Genomic DNA, 15,007 nt, shown 5'->3' with positions numbered 1-15,007 from the left:
TCATAAATTAATTTTAAGAAATACGCTTTTTTTCCTTTAACTTTTGAACTCTAACGTTAATTGCAGAATCCTGGTAAGAGTAGGAAGCCATATTTATGTACTTATTTGTACTATATGACTAGAATGTACAGTGCTATATAAATTCTTCCATTCTCTTTATTATTTATAAATTATCAGTTTGTACCCCCTTCCCTGACCTTGTTAAAGAAAGCAGAGAGGCTACAGATAGAAGGAAGTAAACAAATCAAGTGGTTAAATGTCATGAGTATTCATTAAGCTTGGTTCTTGCTAAAGAGTTGTAAAATCAAAAGGCACAAAGGCTGACATCAAGAGAATTACTGGATTGAGTCAGCAGTTCTCAATTAGGAAACATGCCTCTCATGGGAAGGTTAAGATAGGTTTATCCCACATATCAAAATAATGTGGGATAGCACATGGATACGGTTTTAAAAAAGCACTTTAAAAAAGTAATAAAGTTTTATTTTTGTAATAATAATAAGAATGTTTTAAATATCTAAGCTAGTGAGGAAACCCCAAGGATACAGAGATTTCTATTGTATTTGCTGAGTAGGCCCCTTAAAAAGAACTTAACAGACTGACCTGGGGATTGGATGAGAAGATGGGAAGAGTAAATTTATCAAAATACGACGTAAGTTTTAAAAATCATAAAGATGAGGAACATTTGTCTGAGTGATCGCTGACCACCAACCTGACAGTACAGTCACATCTGGTTTTACCAGTTGCAGTTACAGCACCCAGCTTTAAATCACAAGTCATAAGGGATCTGGCAGGGTGCATTTTACTCTTGTATTGAAAGGAGTTCCCCCTAAACTGTAATCAGTTTACATTATTTACTTCACAAGAGAGGTCTTTCTTTTAAGTTAAGATAGTACAGATATGATAGCCAAAACACATTGTAAAAGTCTTAGTTATGCAGGAAGGAAAGAGATGAAGTTTCAGTGATATTTAGTGCACCAATTTTAACCCCATCCTTTGGTTATCTTAAACAGTTGCATTATTTTTGTTTGTGTTTTACAGTTTTTGAGACAGTGTCCTTGAGTTCAGACTCTGTCTTCCAGAGGGCAGTTTCAATTCTCCATACTTCTTACTTGGACTCTGCATCTGAGCATGGTTTTCAGTACAGTCAAGTGACTTTGGTGAAAAATGACATTTTCTTAAATGAGGTGAGGTGCTTGGTACACACTGTGTCTGTGTGTTAGTTTTATTTTTAGCTTTAAAGAGCCATCATTTGTGGTATATTAGCCTAGTTTTTTTAAGCTATCACTTTTCAGAGTAGATAAAAGATACTTGGAAACAGTCACTTGGAAGGTAATATTTATTCTAAGGAATAGAAAAATAATAAATTTTATTAGTTTTTTAGCAGGTGAAATTCAGGATGCATATCTGAAAACTAACTTGCGAGGCAAAATAATGTATTTATAGCATTTGGTTATTCTCTTTATACAGTACAAAACTTTTTACCAAGAAAAAAAAGCAAGTAACTATACTCAGGAAGAACTTCAAGAAACTTACGGGTTTCTTCTGTTTGAAACTGAAAATCAGGTAAGGGAATTAGGTTGCATAACATTAATTTTGTGAAATAAGGTACAGCCTTGATTTAGCATTAAATTTAAATATTGGTGTTTTAGTTATGTAAGTATTGTGAAATTACCTGTTCATCAGCCTTTTCTTTTTGTTACTTAGTTTCTTGGCAGTGTAAATGCCAGTGAAAGCTGGTTATGAAAGAGATTTCTACATCTTCTAATAGGTCCTTTCTAGTTTTAAATATATTCATAAGCACTCATGGTGATGCTTGGATTAATACACGTTTCTTAGGTATCAGTAATGCCTTTTAATGGAATGAATAGATATTTCTCCATTCTATCATTGTTTACATAAATACTTTCTATTTGTGGAGGTTTTTCAAGTTTAAATTACATAGTTTTGAGGATAAGATGAACATTTTCAGCATTCTAGTTGCCGATACTTGGAATTGTTTCATACCTGTCTTTGAAGATTGAGTATCCATATTGCTGCTTGTATCTAACTTGTGCAAGAAGGAAACTGTGTGCAGGGTATGTCTCCAAAGATGTGTTTGGCACCTAAATACAATTTTAACACAATTCAGAGGTAATAATTTGGTTGAGTTAATGATTTTTACAGAACAAGAGTAGATTTGCTTAAAGAATGTTTAATATTAATGTATAACAAAGATAGTAATGTCAGAAAAGTTTATTTATTGACTTAACCATCTACTTCCAAATAAGATATGCTGTAGATTCATACTACAAAACACATTGGAGAGAAAGACATTTCCAAAGCTATATTTGAAAAAGATATCTTTAAGAGAGGATTTATCTGTGATCTTGTTTATTGCTGATGATGTTTTGTTAACAGAAATGGTAAATTTCATGAAAAACTTTGAACTGTTAACCAAATACAATTGCCTTATATAATATTGCTTTGTGCCATATATACATACAGTATAAAGAGTATGTTTATTTGAAAGCATATAGATTATAGTGTTATTTCATTACCCCTCTGAAGACGATTATGATGAAATGCTATATTTTATTTAAAGGCAAAATTTGTATGTCAGCGTGGACTCTGTGTTGGCAGCAGTGCTATTACTACTCTGGGTGACCCAGCAAAAGGTAAGAAAAAAGAATCTTTTATTTTACAAGATGAAGTAGGTTATAGTTTATTTCATAAGATGCCCATATTAAAAGCCAGTTTCATGAATGATAAGTAAGCTTTAGAATCAGAACTTTATCATATAAATGAGCTTTGAGCCTAAGACTTAAGGTTTTTCAGTAGAAATTCTACGATCAGAACTTGTTTTTAAAGGTTGGTAGGACTAGAACAGGTAGTGAAGGTATCTTTTGATGCCAAGAGATTATTATAGTCATCCAGGATTAGTGAGGCTCTCTTCTACACTATCATAATGACAATAGGAATAGAGAACAGATAGAACTGACCAAACTTGGCAACTATGGAATGCGAAGAGTAAGAGAAAGGAAATAAAGATAAGGATTTAAACTTACACTACAGTGATACTGCTGATAGAAAAGAGACACAGAAGGAGAGGAGATTGGTAGGGAAACTGATAGAAAGGTAATCTATGGTTAATAACGTGGATTAGCATTAAATTTCTTTAAGCTTCAGTTTTCTCATTTGTAAAATAGATAAAACTACTATATTTGTTATGAGGATACATGAGACTATAAAATGCTGAGCACAGCGCAAACCTAATAAACTCTTAGTAAATGGACTCTACAACTTTCATGAGTTAAATTTAAGAAATAATGAGATCTTCAGAAGTGTTTCTGGAAGACATCTTATAGTAAAAATTACGGTAAAAATAATTGGAAAAGGAATTGGGTCAAAGTGGGGTGGGCAGGGTGTTAGGTAAAGCCAAACATACTGTTACATGGGACAATATGGCAAGAAAAGATGGCCAAGAACAGAACTTTTGGGTAATTATGGGACAAAGAGGTGATGGTAGAGGGAAATGTAGAAGGAGGAGTCTAGAGTGGTTCCATGGATGAAGAATCAGGAAATAGAGTTTTGTAGAACCTCCAAATATCTTTGGAGGGATATTTAGCTGTGTCCGCTGCTATAGAATTTGGAGATGAAGACTGAGAAGACTTGAGCTTCATGGCTAGATTCCTGCTGACCATTTTTTTTTTTTTGTACCTTTTTATTTTGAGATAAAGTTCACATACTAGACAATTCACCCATTTAAAATGTACAATTCCATATTTTTTTAGTATATTCATAGAATTATGCAGCCAACAGCACATCAATTTTAGGCTGTTTTTATCACCCTAAGAAATCCTATACCTATTAGCAGTAACTCCTCCTTCCCTACTACCTTTAGCGCAGGCAGTCACTACTCTACTTCTTGCCTCAGTGGATTTGCCTGTTCCAAATAGTGCATATAAATAGAGTCATATATGATCTTTTGTGCCTTTTTTTTTTTTAACTTTGCATAGTGTTCTTGGGGTTCATCCATGTTGTACAAGTATCAGTACTTCATTCCCTTTTTGGCTGAATAATATTCCTTTTTTTTTTTTTTTTAATTTTAATTTATTTTTTCAAATACATTTGTCTCTGCTTCCCCCCGCACCACTTTCCCTTGCCCCCTCCTGAATAATATTCCTTTGTACAGCTTATACTATGTCTTTTTATCCATCAGTTGATGGACATGTCATTGTTTCCACTTTTGGGCTACTATTAAAAGTGTTGCTGTGTACAGTCACAACAAGTTTTGTATAGATGTGTGTTTACATTTCTTGCAGGAGATGTGCTGTAGTCCAGGCTTTGTTGTTCCATTTATAGAGCATAGGCAGAATGGAATTAGCATAAATAAGTGCTCTATTATTTTCAGAATGGTAAATGAACATTGGCTTTAACTTAATGTCACCAGTGGCAATAGCCCCTAACAAGAGAGTCAGCCCATCCTTTGAAGCTTTGAAACCAGGCATTGACTTCTCTCTAGCTATAAAAGTCCTAGATGGCATCTTCCAATTTAAGGCTGATTTTCATCTACATTGACAACCTATTGAGTGTAGCCACTTTTATTCATTATCTTTGCCAGATCTTCTGGATAACTTGCTGCAGTTTCTTTATCAGCACTTCCTGCTTCACCTTTCACTTTTATGTTGTGGAGACAGCTTCTTTTCTTAAACCTTAGGAACCAGCCTCTGCTATCTTCAAACTTTTCTTCTCCAGCCTCCTCATCTCTCTCAGCCTTTACAGAATTGAAGAGAATTAGGACGTTGCTCTTTGTGCTTTGGCTTAAGAGAATGTTGTAGCTGGTTTGATCTTTTCTTCATACCACTAAAACTTTCTCTAATCAGCAGTAAGGCTAATTTCTTTCACTGGCATACCATTTTTAATTTCCTTTAAGAACTTTTCTTTTGCATTCACAACTTGACTAATGGTTTGGTGCAGTAAGCCAAGCTTTTGGTCTCCTTGCTTTTGAAATGCCCCTTTACTAAGCTTAATCATTTCTAACTTTTGATTTAGAGTGAGAGACGTGTGACTCTTCTCTTGAACCCTTAGAGGCCATTGTAGGGTTATTAATTTCAAAATAGCTGTAGGCCTGATTTCAAAATAGTTGTATCTTAGGGAAGCCTGAGGAGAGGGAGAGAGATGGAATAGCTGGTCAGTGGAGCAGTCAGAACACACGTTTACCAATTAAGCTCACTGTGTTATATGGTCATGGTTTGTGGTACCTTAAAACAATTATAGTAACATCAATCATCACTGATCACAGATAAACATGACAAATATAATAAAGTTTGAAATATAGGGTAAGGCAAAAGTAGGTTTAAAGTTGATTTTATGTAAAATAATTCAATAATAATAAATAATGCAAGAATAAATTTTGTGTGTTTGGTGTACTCAAAACTGTATACTACTTTTCCCCCACCCCATATTGTGAAAACTAACCAAAACGTGACACAGAGGCCCAAAGAGAACAAATGCTATTGTGAAAATGGCAGCAAAAAATTTCGTTCAGTGAAGGGTTGCCACAAATCTTCAATATGTTAAAAAACAAACAAACAAACAAAAAACAGTATCTGTTAAACACAAAAAACTGAAGAGCAGTACAAGAGTATTCCTGTACAATAAGATATTTTGAGAGATGAGAGAGCACATTTACGTAACTTATTATAGTATGTTGTTACAATTGTTCTATTGTATGATCAGTCACTGTTGTTAATCTCTTACTGTGCCTAATTTATAAATTAAACTTTACCATCAGTATGTATGTACAGGAAAAAAACGATGTATATAGAGTAGTACTGTTCACAGTTTCAGACACCCACTGAGGGTCTTGAAATGTATCCCCTATGGGTAAGATAGAGCTGTTGTACTCACTGAGATTTTTTTTGCAAAAAATAACTTTAGAATCAGGTTACCATATATCTTTTTCACAGGATGATTGCATGGAGGAAAAAAATAAAACAAAAACAGAATTTTCCAAGAATGTGGTACTTTATCCCTTTTCAGTTATTAGACGCTAGTAGAAAATTGCTTGTCAGTCAGATACGTTCTCTCTTATCTTAGCTCTAATGTTTCTGTGCCTTTAGAATAACTCAAATAGCTTTTAAAAAGTAAGCAGTTTCAAAACAGTTTTTAGTGTTGACTTTAATTGATCTTTTGTGTTGTCTTGTTCAGTTAAAGGTAGCCCTACATGAGAATTGTGTATGTGTAAACAATATTTTAACAGTGTAAATTAATCTATTTTATGCTTTTATAGGTGTATATATTTCCAAATACTCAGACTGTCTTCATGCAAGACCATGGTATCATGGAAAGTCTGGTTATGTTGTAATTTTTAATCTAATTAAGGTAAGACCTAAATAAAGTTCTATGTCATTTCTTTCTGATAATGTTCTTTGCCGATCATTTGCTAAACATAGTCCTCACCAAAGACAGCTTTTCAAGATCAGAAAGTACAGTTGCTATTTCTGCTTTCCTTTAAAGGCAAAGATTTTTTTATGTAACAGATGATCTATGAATACATTTTTTAAAGAACCAACCTTGAAATAGTACAAAAGGTACTCAGTGAAAAGTCTTACTCTCACTCCTGTCCCACAGTGCTACTTGTTAAGACATTAAATAACAGAAAACAAGTAGCTGCTTGTAAAATAACATGGTTACAGTTATAAGAGATGAATTTAGAAAACAGCATTTGTTGTTTGGTTTAAAATGTCAAAATAAGAAATCTTTATTTTCTTTATCCCTGAAACATCTAGACCTTGTTTATAGCTTCATATGGCATCTATAACTGATCTGAGAAATTTTTAAATGCCCTTTAAAAGTCCAATGTAAGTGAGTCCTGCAATTAGAATTTTCATTCAAGTAGTAGGAAAGCACTGATTTTAGAGGTTGGTGGGCTTTCTGAGGACATATTCTCTGGTCTTTTTGCTGTTTTTGCTTTTGTTTTAGCTTTCTAAGTTCTTTGGTTATAAATATAACAGTACTGATTTTTTTAAGAGTATAAACACTTTATATTTCAAAATTTGTCCCCAAGAGCTAGAGGGAAAGTAACATTGCATTGGCACACAGTCACTGCTTTTCCTCTCTCCGTCCTCCCTCTCCTGCTCCATGGTAAGTACTGTCATTCTGCTGCAGAAAGTATGCCTGTCAGTTCAGATAACAAATGTTTGGTTTCTTAACTATGTCAGATTGCCTTGACCTTGGCTTCTTGCTCCTGTATACCATCATGTCTGGTGGGTATTGCTATTTAGTTTTTGCCTACATGATTTCAGTCCCCCTTACTTAACAGTTTATAAGCCAGCCATGCTCAACATTGTAAGATATGTGATGGAAAAAAGATACAAGTTGTTATAAATACTGTTTACGTTCTTTGGCATCTTAAACGAAAGAATTGCCTTTGGTGGTGCTATAAATGAGAAGGCAGGACCTTAACAGCAAAAAAAAAAAAAAAAATTTTAATAATTAAATTCTTCTTTTTCTTTTTTTTTTTTAAATAAATAAATTCCATTTATTGGGATCCCCCCTCATACACTATTATATATATTATATAATATACAGGGTCTGGCAGAAGTAAGGCCTGCTCAAGTGTGGTTGGTACAGTAATAATATGGGTGTAATAATTTATAGTTTTCATTTGAACATTTCACCTAAAACATCATATGGTGTGCTGAGTGTGATACTGTTATGTTACAGAACTACATGCTTATGATTTTGTAATAAAAAAGGGGTGTTATTTGTTCTGGACCCTGTATAACACATGGTATATTATACATATCATATGTCAGATGTTATCTTTGAAGGAAACAGGGTAAAGTGTTAACAAGAAATTTTCGTAATATTTTAAAAGTATCTTTATTGAGATATACTTGAATAGCATATATTTTGTCTCTTTATTTTTTAATTAATTTATTTTTTCAAATACATTTGTCTCTGCCTTAAATTCTTCTTATAAAGATAAAAAGTTGCAATCTCATACCTCATTGTGGCATATATTTTGTATATTTTTATTTTTCCCATCTATGTCACTATATTGTTCAAAACAGTCTTAAAATCATTGTATAATATTTCAGGATATAGAAAGCTTGACTGCGGTTTTTTTCTTCTTTTTCTGGAAAACATGTAACCCTAACCCTTGATGAAGACAAGTCTTTAAGGGGAAATACTATTGATTGTTTAAAAATCAGAGCCAGTGGTCTGCTAAGCACTTTACTTTGTATTTTCTCCTTGCTGAATTGTGGGTCCAGGTGTAATAGATGCATCTTGGTCTGTAATTTACAATTGATAACTTCAAATTCCGTTTGGAAGCTCATCTTTTGAAATTTTAGATTTCATTTGTCATCTTTTATGTTATAGTCATTGAATAACCAATCTGTTCAGTAAGCTATATAATTTTTATTGTAAAGAAAGGGTTCTCTTGAACATGGGATAATTCATGTATTCCTTCAATATTGTGATGAAAGAAGTGGATGAACTGAGCAAAAAGGACTCATGGATATGGACAGCAGTATGGTGATTGCAGGGTAGGGGGCAGTGTATAAGGATACTAAATGGTAATGGGAAAAATACAATAAAAAATAAAAATAAAAAAAGTGGGCAGCTGCCTCAGAAAGATGCCCAAACACACCCAAATTTTAAATACAATTTTAAGGTTTTCATGGATAATTAAAACTATTTTTGATCTTAAAGATAATTTTCTAGGAACTATAGTTCTATTCCTAACACAGTTAACTGTTCAGATCCATCCATACCTTTATTCAGCTGCTTGTAAATGAATTCTAGAGTAAGGTTATTGCTATTTGAACACATCTGATTAGTTTTAATATTTTTATTCTAGGGAAAAGTCAAGTTTGTGTCTGAGAATTATACAACTAACTACATTAGCCCATCTTCTGGCTATGATTGTCACGTGGCTGCAAATACTAACAAAGTTTCTCACAAGACGAGTCATTTTCGCGCCTTTGAACTGAGTCAGGTATAAGTCATTTCCAAGGTACATTTCTGCATCTAGTGTGTTAAGTGTTAGGACTGGGAGGGTTGTGATCAGCTTGGTGTATATGGAATTCTGTAATGCTCCCCTGATTATAATTCTTTTTCTTTTAGTATTACCTGTATGAACTTGCAGGCAGCACTGTTACTGAGCGACCTAGACAGATTCATCCTTATGTAATTGTCGCTTTTCAGTACAGAGAACCTAAAAAGATGGCAGTGCCAACTCATAAAAGCATGTAAGTAATTATGTACATATTTTGTTTTACTGGATTTGTTTACTTTGCTCTTACAAAATTTCTTCTTTTTTTCCCCCTAGACTTGAACTAAGTGAAAATGGTAAGGAATTATTTAATTGGTTCTTTTAGGTTTTTTAAAGTAAATATTCTGTTCATAAATAAAATAATTTGTTGTTTTCTTACCCATGTTTCTTAAAGTCCTCATCTCTCCATGGAAAGGAAAATTATTTATTCAAGGCTGTCTGCTGTGTGAAATAACTCTTTGGTCCTCTTATGGTACAGTGGTTCCAACACAACTGTAAGTACTGAATTTGTGTTCTTTACTAATTAATGCTTGTATAATTTTTAAAATTCTCAGTTTTGAGTTCTTGCTTGTTGGCACTGGTATGAAATATAGCAGTTGTATTTGGTTTTAGATTAGAGTATTTCTGGGAAGATATATAGAGCATCTGGGATCATGATACAGGAGACCTAAGTTTATATCTAAGTTCTGACGTTGCCCTTAAAATAAATGTTTTATAACCTTTGACAACTCACTTTTTAAATTTTAGTGTCTTAATCCATTCATGGGGAAATGATTTGATACTAGAAGTTGACTTTCCCCAAAAAACAAGTTGGATTTGCCTAAATACTTAATTTTATTACTGAGTCTTTATTAAGATTTGTAGTATCTGATTTTTCTAATAGTCACATGATTTTCCTAGACTGGTATAGTATTAAATAGAGTAGCTGCTACGTATTTATATTGAAATGAATTACAATATTTTCTTCTGGATAACAGTGAAGGGCATCTTATGAAATCTTTTTTAGTCTGTTCTTAGTATTGAAAACCATTGAAAAGTAGACATAGTTTAATTGAAAAATAAGATGAAAATTGATGTACTATTAGAATTCTTTTTTTATTGCTCTTTTCTAAAGAGAGACAGAGATACTGTAATCGATAGAATAAAGTAAGTATTCTGTGAATAAATAAATGGCAAAGAAGGGAAAGTTCTTTCTTACTGCAGAATGCAACTAATAAGTATAGACAGAAGGATGGAATTAGAAAATCACCATTGGCAGCACGATAATAATCAGTGGATACTTAAAATAGTAGGTGAAAATTTGATGGTATTTACTTATCTCACAGTATTTTCCCACAACTTATTAATTACAAAGAGAAAAATACAGTTTCTACAATGGAGAAACAAACTGCAGATACCATCTTAACTAAGCAATTATCATTGTCAGGAATAGAATTAGCATTTTTGTGCATCACATCAGGAAACACGTGAATAACATGATACTATTTCTGTGGCATTCCTGCCACTCAAATCAGGAGGAAACAGACATACCAAGATTGAAGGACATTCTGCAAGATAAATGGTATACATTATTCAGAAATATCAAAGTTGTAGAAGATAAAGACAGACTGTTCCAGCTTGAAGGAGACTAAACAGACATACCCTAAATGTAGTGTCATTCTAATAGGACCCTGGGCTATAAAAAATTTCTTTTGTTATAAAGGACGTTAGTGAGACAGTTGGCAAAATTGTCTACAGGTTAATTAGTTGTATTATACCATTGTTAATTTCTTGATCTTGCTAATTGTTTTTGGTTGTATAAGGAAATGTCCTCTTTTTTTTTTTTTAAGGAAACAGAAGTATTTAGGGGGAAAGAGGGCATCTATAAGTCTAAGTATTTCAAAATGAGTTTTAAAGAAAAAGAAAGGATTCAGGTGAAATGATGCAAAAGTCTGGGTGTGGTTCATTTTGGATGTGCCATTGCATGGTAGGCAGTGTTGTCAAAAATTTTCAGTCCTTACATAGAAAATTCTCATTATAGTATGCATAGTTCTTCTACACATTTGAGTATTTTGGTTATACCAAAAATATGTATATTCAGAAAATGTGAATATATTTGCAGACCATGGTTTAAGGGGTCATATATTTGAAAGTCTATAATATTTATAAATATGCATATTATTTGACCTGGAGTTTATCAATTTAAGATTAGTTTTTGGGGTTACAATATTTTTGTTAGCATTAATATTATAAAACCAAATATTATATGTGAAGCTGTAGACAGTTTTGATGTTTATTACATTGCATGATATTGTTTTGTTTTTTAGACCACGTGAACTGGATTTTAAGTATGTAATGAAAGTGTCATCTTTGAAAAAAAGACTACCAGAAGCTGCCTTTAGAAAACAGAATTATTTGGAGCAGCAAAAAGGTCTCTTCAAATATAATGATACATTATATGCCTGGGGCTTTGTTCCAGTTATTTACCCCCTTATACATACACTTACTTTTGTTTTTCTTTAAGTGATTCTTAAAAGGGTCTTTTGTGAAGGTTGCAGAGTTGCTGTGTGATTTGGTTCCTTGGAGGCCAGCTAGAAACTATGTAAGGTAGTTTCATCTAAGATTGCAAAGTCTAGCTTTAGTATAGAATACTGAGGGATTTAATTTATCAGATATGCTTACAAATAGTTGAAGACTCATAAGCATTGCTTTTGAGGAGAACAGAGTTTTTATGGATGTCATGTTTTATTTATATATGTACTTTTTTACTGTAATTTATTGGGGTGACATTGGTTAAAAAGATATATAAGTTTCAAATTTACTGTACATACTTACATCACCTATATAGTGCATTGTGTGCTCATTGCCCTAGTTATGTACTTCTAGATGAAGGGGGAAAAGCAGAAAGAAAGAGAAAGAAATGTCTCTGTCCTTTAGATTAATTCACAGAACATTGATGTTTATATTATTTGTAAAGTATTTTATTTGCCTTGTTACGGTAGTATCAGTATAAATGAAAGCATTGTTTCCAAATACTTTATAGAGCAACTTGATCTTAGGTGTTTTATAACTAACACACTGAGTGATAATTCTGTTTTTCTTTTGCCTTTTTATTATATAAAGTGAATAAATTGGTTATAAAAAAAGTGTAATAGCATTTTAAAATAAGAAATGTTCTGTTTTTCTGATTTTGTCCAGTCTGTTGCCAAGATATGTGCTTCAATATGTATGAAGTTGAACTATCAAACAAACAAGGGGAAAAAATAGATAAAGTAACAGAAGTCATTAAAAATAAGCAACTGGTAAGGATGATCAATTTAAAATAATTATTTTTTTCCTTAAATTGAGAATTTGATATTATTAGTTGCTCTGCCTAGATTAAGTTACTTTAGCTTGCTGAAAGGATTTTTATCCTTTAATATTTATTGATATATCATTGACATATTAATTGACTTATATTTTCACCTTCTTTGTTTCTCAGTTTATGCTTTGCTAGTCAGTTTATACTCGTTTTAGAATAAAAGGACAGTTTTTCTCATTCTTTTTTTGTTTGTTTGTTTTGTTTTTGTTTTATGACAAAAGAACTGAGTAGATGCCTGATGTTTTTTAATTAGTCAAAGGACCACTTGTGAGACAGTTCTTTAAAAGTGACTTGTGTCAATCCATAGGCTTATGGGGAGGGATACACATTGCTGCTTCTACTATTTTCTAGTGTAGAAAGTAATACTCTACTTAGAAATAGATAAGATCCAAAGACTTCTCTCTGTTGTGTTAACCAGGGTTCCTCAGTGTGAGGGTAAAAGTAGATGCTGACTCTCTATTGAGCAATTCCTAAACATCCCAAAGGAGATAGTGTGAGTGTTAGGACAGTGATCAAACAAGTTCTGAGCCCTTAGTGACATGACGGACTGTCCCCCATAGTAGGTAGCAAGAAGTCAATCAATTAAAATAGAACATATATAGAAGCTTTGAAGGTAAGCTGTCTTAGGGATAGTGTCAGTTAATATACTTTAAGTTACTGTAACAGAAACCCAATCTGGCTTAAACAATAAAGAGATTTAACAGGGTTAGTTTTTCAGTTCTAGGTGATATGGCATGTTCAGGTACTGTTTGCTCATGACTTTCTTTTTCAGCTTTGCCTTCTTCTGTGTGATAGTTTGGTCCTGAAACTGCTAGTCAGAGCTACTGCTTCCTATTTTCAAAGAGAGAGAAGGGGATATGGGGATGGAGAGGAAGAAAGGGAAAAAGAGGGAGGAAGGCAGGAAGAAGGAGGAGGGAGCGGTGAGTGATCTGTACATGATCTTAATCAGTAACTAAAGGAAATGGACTACACTAATTAGCTCAGACTATTCAGAGTCTACCTTCCAGAATTGGGTATGAGGTTAGTCCCACTCAGTTTGCAATGGTACTCCACAGCAGAGAACTCTCTCTAGTAAGGAGTCAGAATGGGCAACAATAGATGCTGAGTGGACAACTATTCAATATGTACTATAGGATTATAGGCTATAATATTCGAAGAATCATAGTTGATTTTATTTTTGGAAATTAAAAGGAATAAAGCCCAAGGATACTCTAAGAAAATGCATCAGTGAAGGGACTACTTGTGAGAGCTTATAGTACTGAAAATAATAGACTAGGTACAGAACTTGGCTTTAAAACCTGTTAAGTAATAATAGTTATAGAAATTACATATTACTTAAGGACCTTCCTCCTCAGTGCTCCATGCTTTTTTGCTTCATACACTATGGATAATTTTTACTTATCAGTCTCCCCAGCTATACACTTAGTTTCTTGAAGGCAAGTATCATGCCTTAAGCATCTTCGACACCTTGGTATATAGAGAATGAGCAATAAATAACCCTAGAATAACCTGTATGTGGCCTTGTACCTAGAACACTGAACTTCAAGAACAGTACAGAGCAAGGTGTCCTTTTAAAAAGGTGTTAATTAAGCACATGTGTGGCTAGATATTTTCTGTGTGTAAGTGTCTAGAAGGACATATTTAAAAGATTCTACGATTTCTCCCCACAAAGGTTAAAACAGGAACTTTAACCCTTTCAGCGCATAATCCGAGAGACTGATAATCTATACTACATAGTTCTGTTTCATTTGCACATTTTTTTGGAAGATAGATATGATTTTAAGTAGATAGGGGATTTACTTTTCATATATTTTATAAAACTAAAATGCACAACAGTGTAGAGACTAATTATGGTCACTTTTTTACATCAATAGAAAGTGAAACAAGAACAATACTTGTTTACAATTTAATAGATTTCAAAGCTGTGGGTATATGTAATTATTGATATATTTATTTAGTGATTCTCTCTTGAGTGCTTACTATGTGCCAGAGGCAAAAATAGTAGTCCCTACTATCAAAGAACTTGGAAGACTGTAGGAAGACAAAAATGTAAACTATCAAATGCTATATAGCATTTGTTGTTGTTTGTTTTTCGTTTTGTTTTGTTTGTTTTTTTTTTTTTTTTTGAGCTCAGTATTCTACTGAAGACTGGTGGAGGGGAAAAAGAGAGAAAGAATTTATTTTCATCTGCATTTTTATTGCCACAGGAACTAATTGTGTTATTTTCTGTTATTTTCTATCTCTTAGGATGTTGTGGAAAGGATTCTTTTATTAGATAGAATCTTCCAGTCAGTCTTTCCAGGATTCTGTCACATGTTGTATATAAACATGAGCTTAAGATGCTAATCAAAGATCTAATTCACCTTGAACTTAAAGTAGCTAATGGTAACAGAATGGCTACTTAGGCAGCAGTTTGAAATGTCAAACATCTCAATGAAAAAATGAAATAAGTCGTTTGTGATGGGTTTGTCATTATCTTAAAACTAACTTTTGCTGTTCTGGTTATTATATGTAGCCCTAATTGGGCCAAAATTAATTGAGCATTAAAGGAACTTGCAATTCCTGATACTGGAGGCAACATTTTCCTGATCCCCATAAACACTAAATTTCAAGACATTTATTTG

The 15,007-nt window shown here is 33.0% G+C and overlaps 2 protein-coding genes across 2 annotated transcripts in view; both read left to right on the top strand.

Moving 5' to 3' along the window:
* Nucleotides 1–9,309, top strand: part of LOC129084879 (protein TASOR-like) — a 28,794-nt gene extending 19,485 nt beyond the window's left edge. The window contains exons 4-9 of the mRNA XM_054591170.1: nucleotides 1,039–1,184; nucleotides 1,468–1,563; nucleotides 2,582–2,654; nucleotides 6,272–6,363; nucleotides 8,849–8,986; nucleotides 9,115–9,309. Of these exons, the coding sequence (XP_054447145.1) occupies nucleotides 1,039–1,184; nucleotides 1,468–1,563; nucleotides 2,582–2,654; nucleotides 6,272–6,363; nucleotides 8,849–8,986; nucleotides 9,115–9,243 (674 nt within the window). The 3' untranslated portion in view covers nucleotides 9,244–9,309. The remainder of the gene's footprint in view (nucleotides 1–1,038; nucleotides 1,185–1,467; nucleotides 1,564–2,581; nucleotides 2,655–6,271; nucleotides 6,364–8,848; nucleotides 8,987–9,114) is intronic.
* Nucleotides 9,288–15,007, top strand: part of TASOR2 (transcription activation suppressor family member 2) — a gene marked incomplete at its 5' end in the record, with an annotated part of 43,146 nt that continues 37,426 nt past the window's right edge. The window contains 4 exons of the mRNA XM_054591157.1: nucleotides 9,288–9,339; nucleotides 9,438–9,537; nucleotides 11,350–11,453; nucleotides 12,221–12,324. Of these exons, the coding sequence (XP_054447132.1) occupies nucleotides 9,288–9,339; nucleotides 9,438–9,537; nucleotides 11,350–11,453; nucleotides 12,221–12,324 (360 nt within the window). The remainder of the gene's footprint in view (nucleotides 9,340–9,437; nucleotides 9,538–11,349; nucleotides 11,454–12,220; nucleotides 12,325–15,007) is intronic.

This window comes from Pteronotus mesoamericanus, unplaced genomic scaffold (assembly GCF_021234165.1).
Source record: "Pteronotus mesoamericanus isolate MK-2021 breed Mesoamerican mustached bat unplaced genomic scaffold, CSHL_Meso_final contig_130, whole genome shotgun sequence".
Lineage (NCBI taxonomy): Eukaryota > Metazoa > Chordata > Mammalia > Chiroptera > Mormoopidae > Pteronotus > Pteronotus mesoamericanus.
The sequence above is the reverse complement of the archived record's forward strand: the minus strand, read 5'-3'. Positions and strand labels throughout refer to the sequence as shown.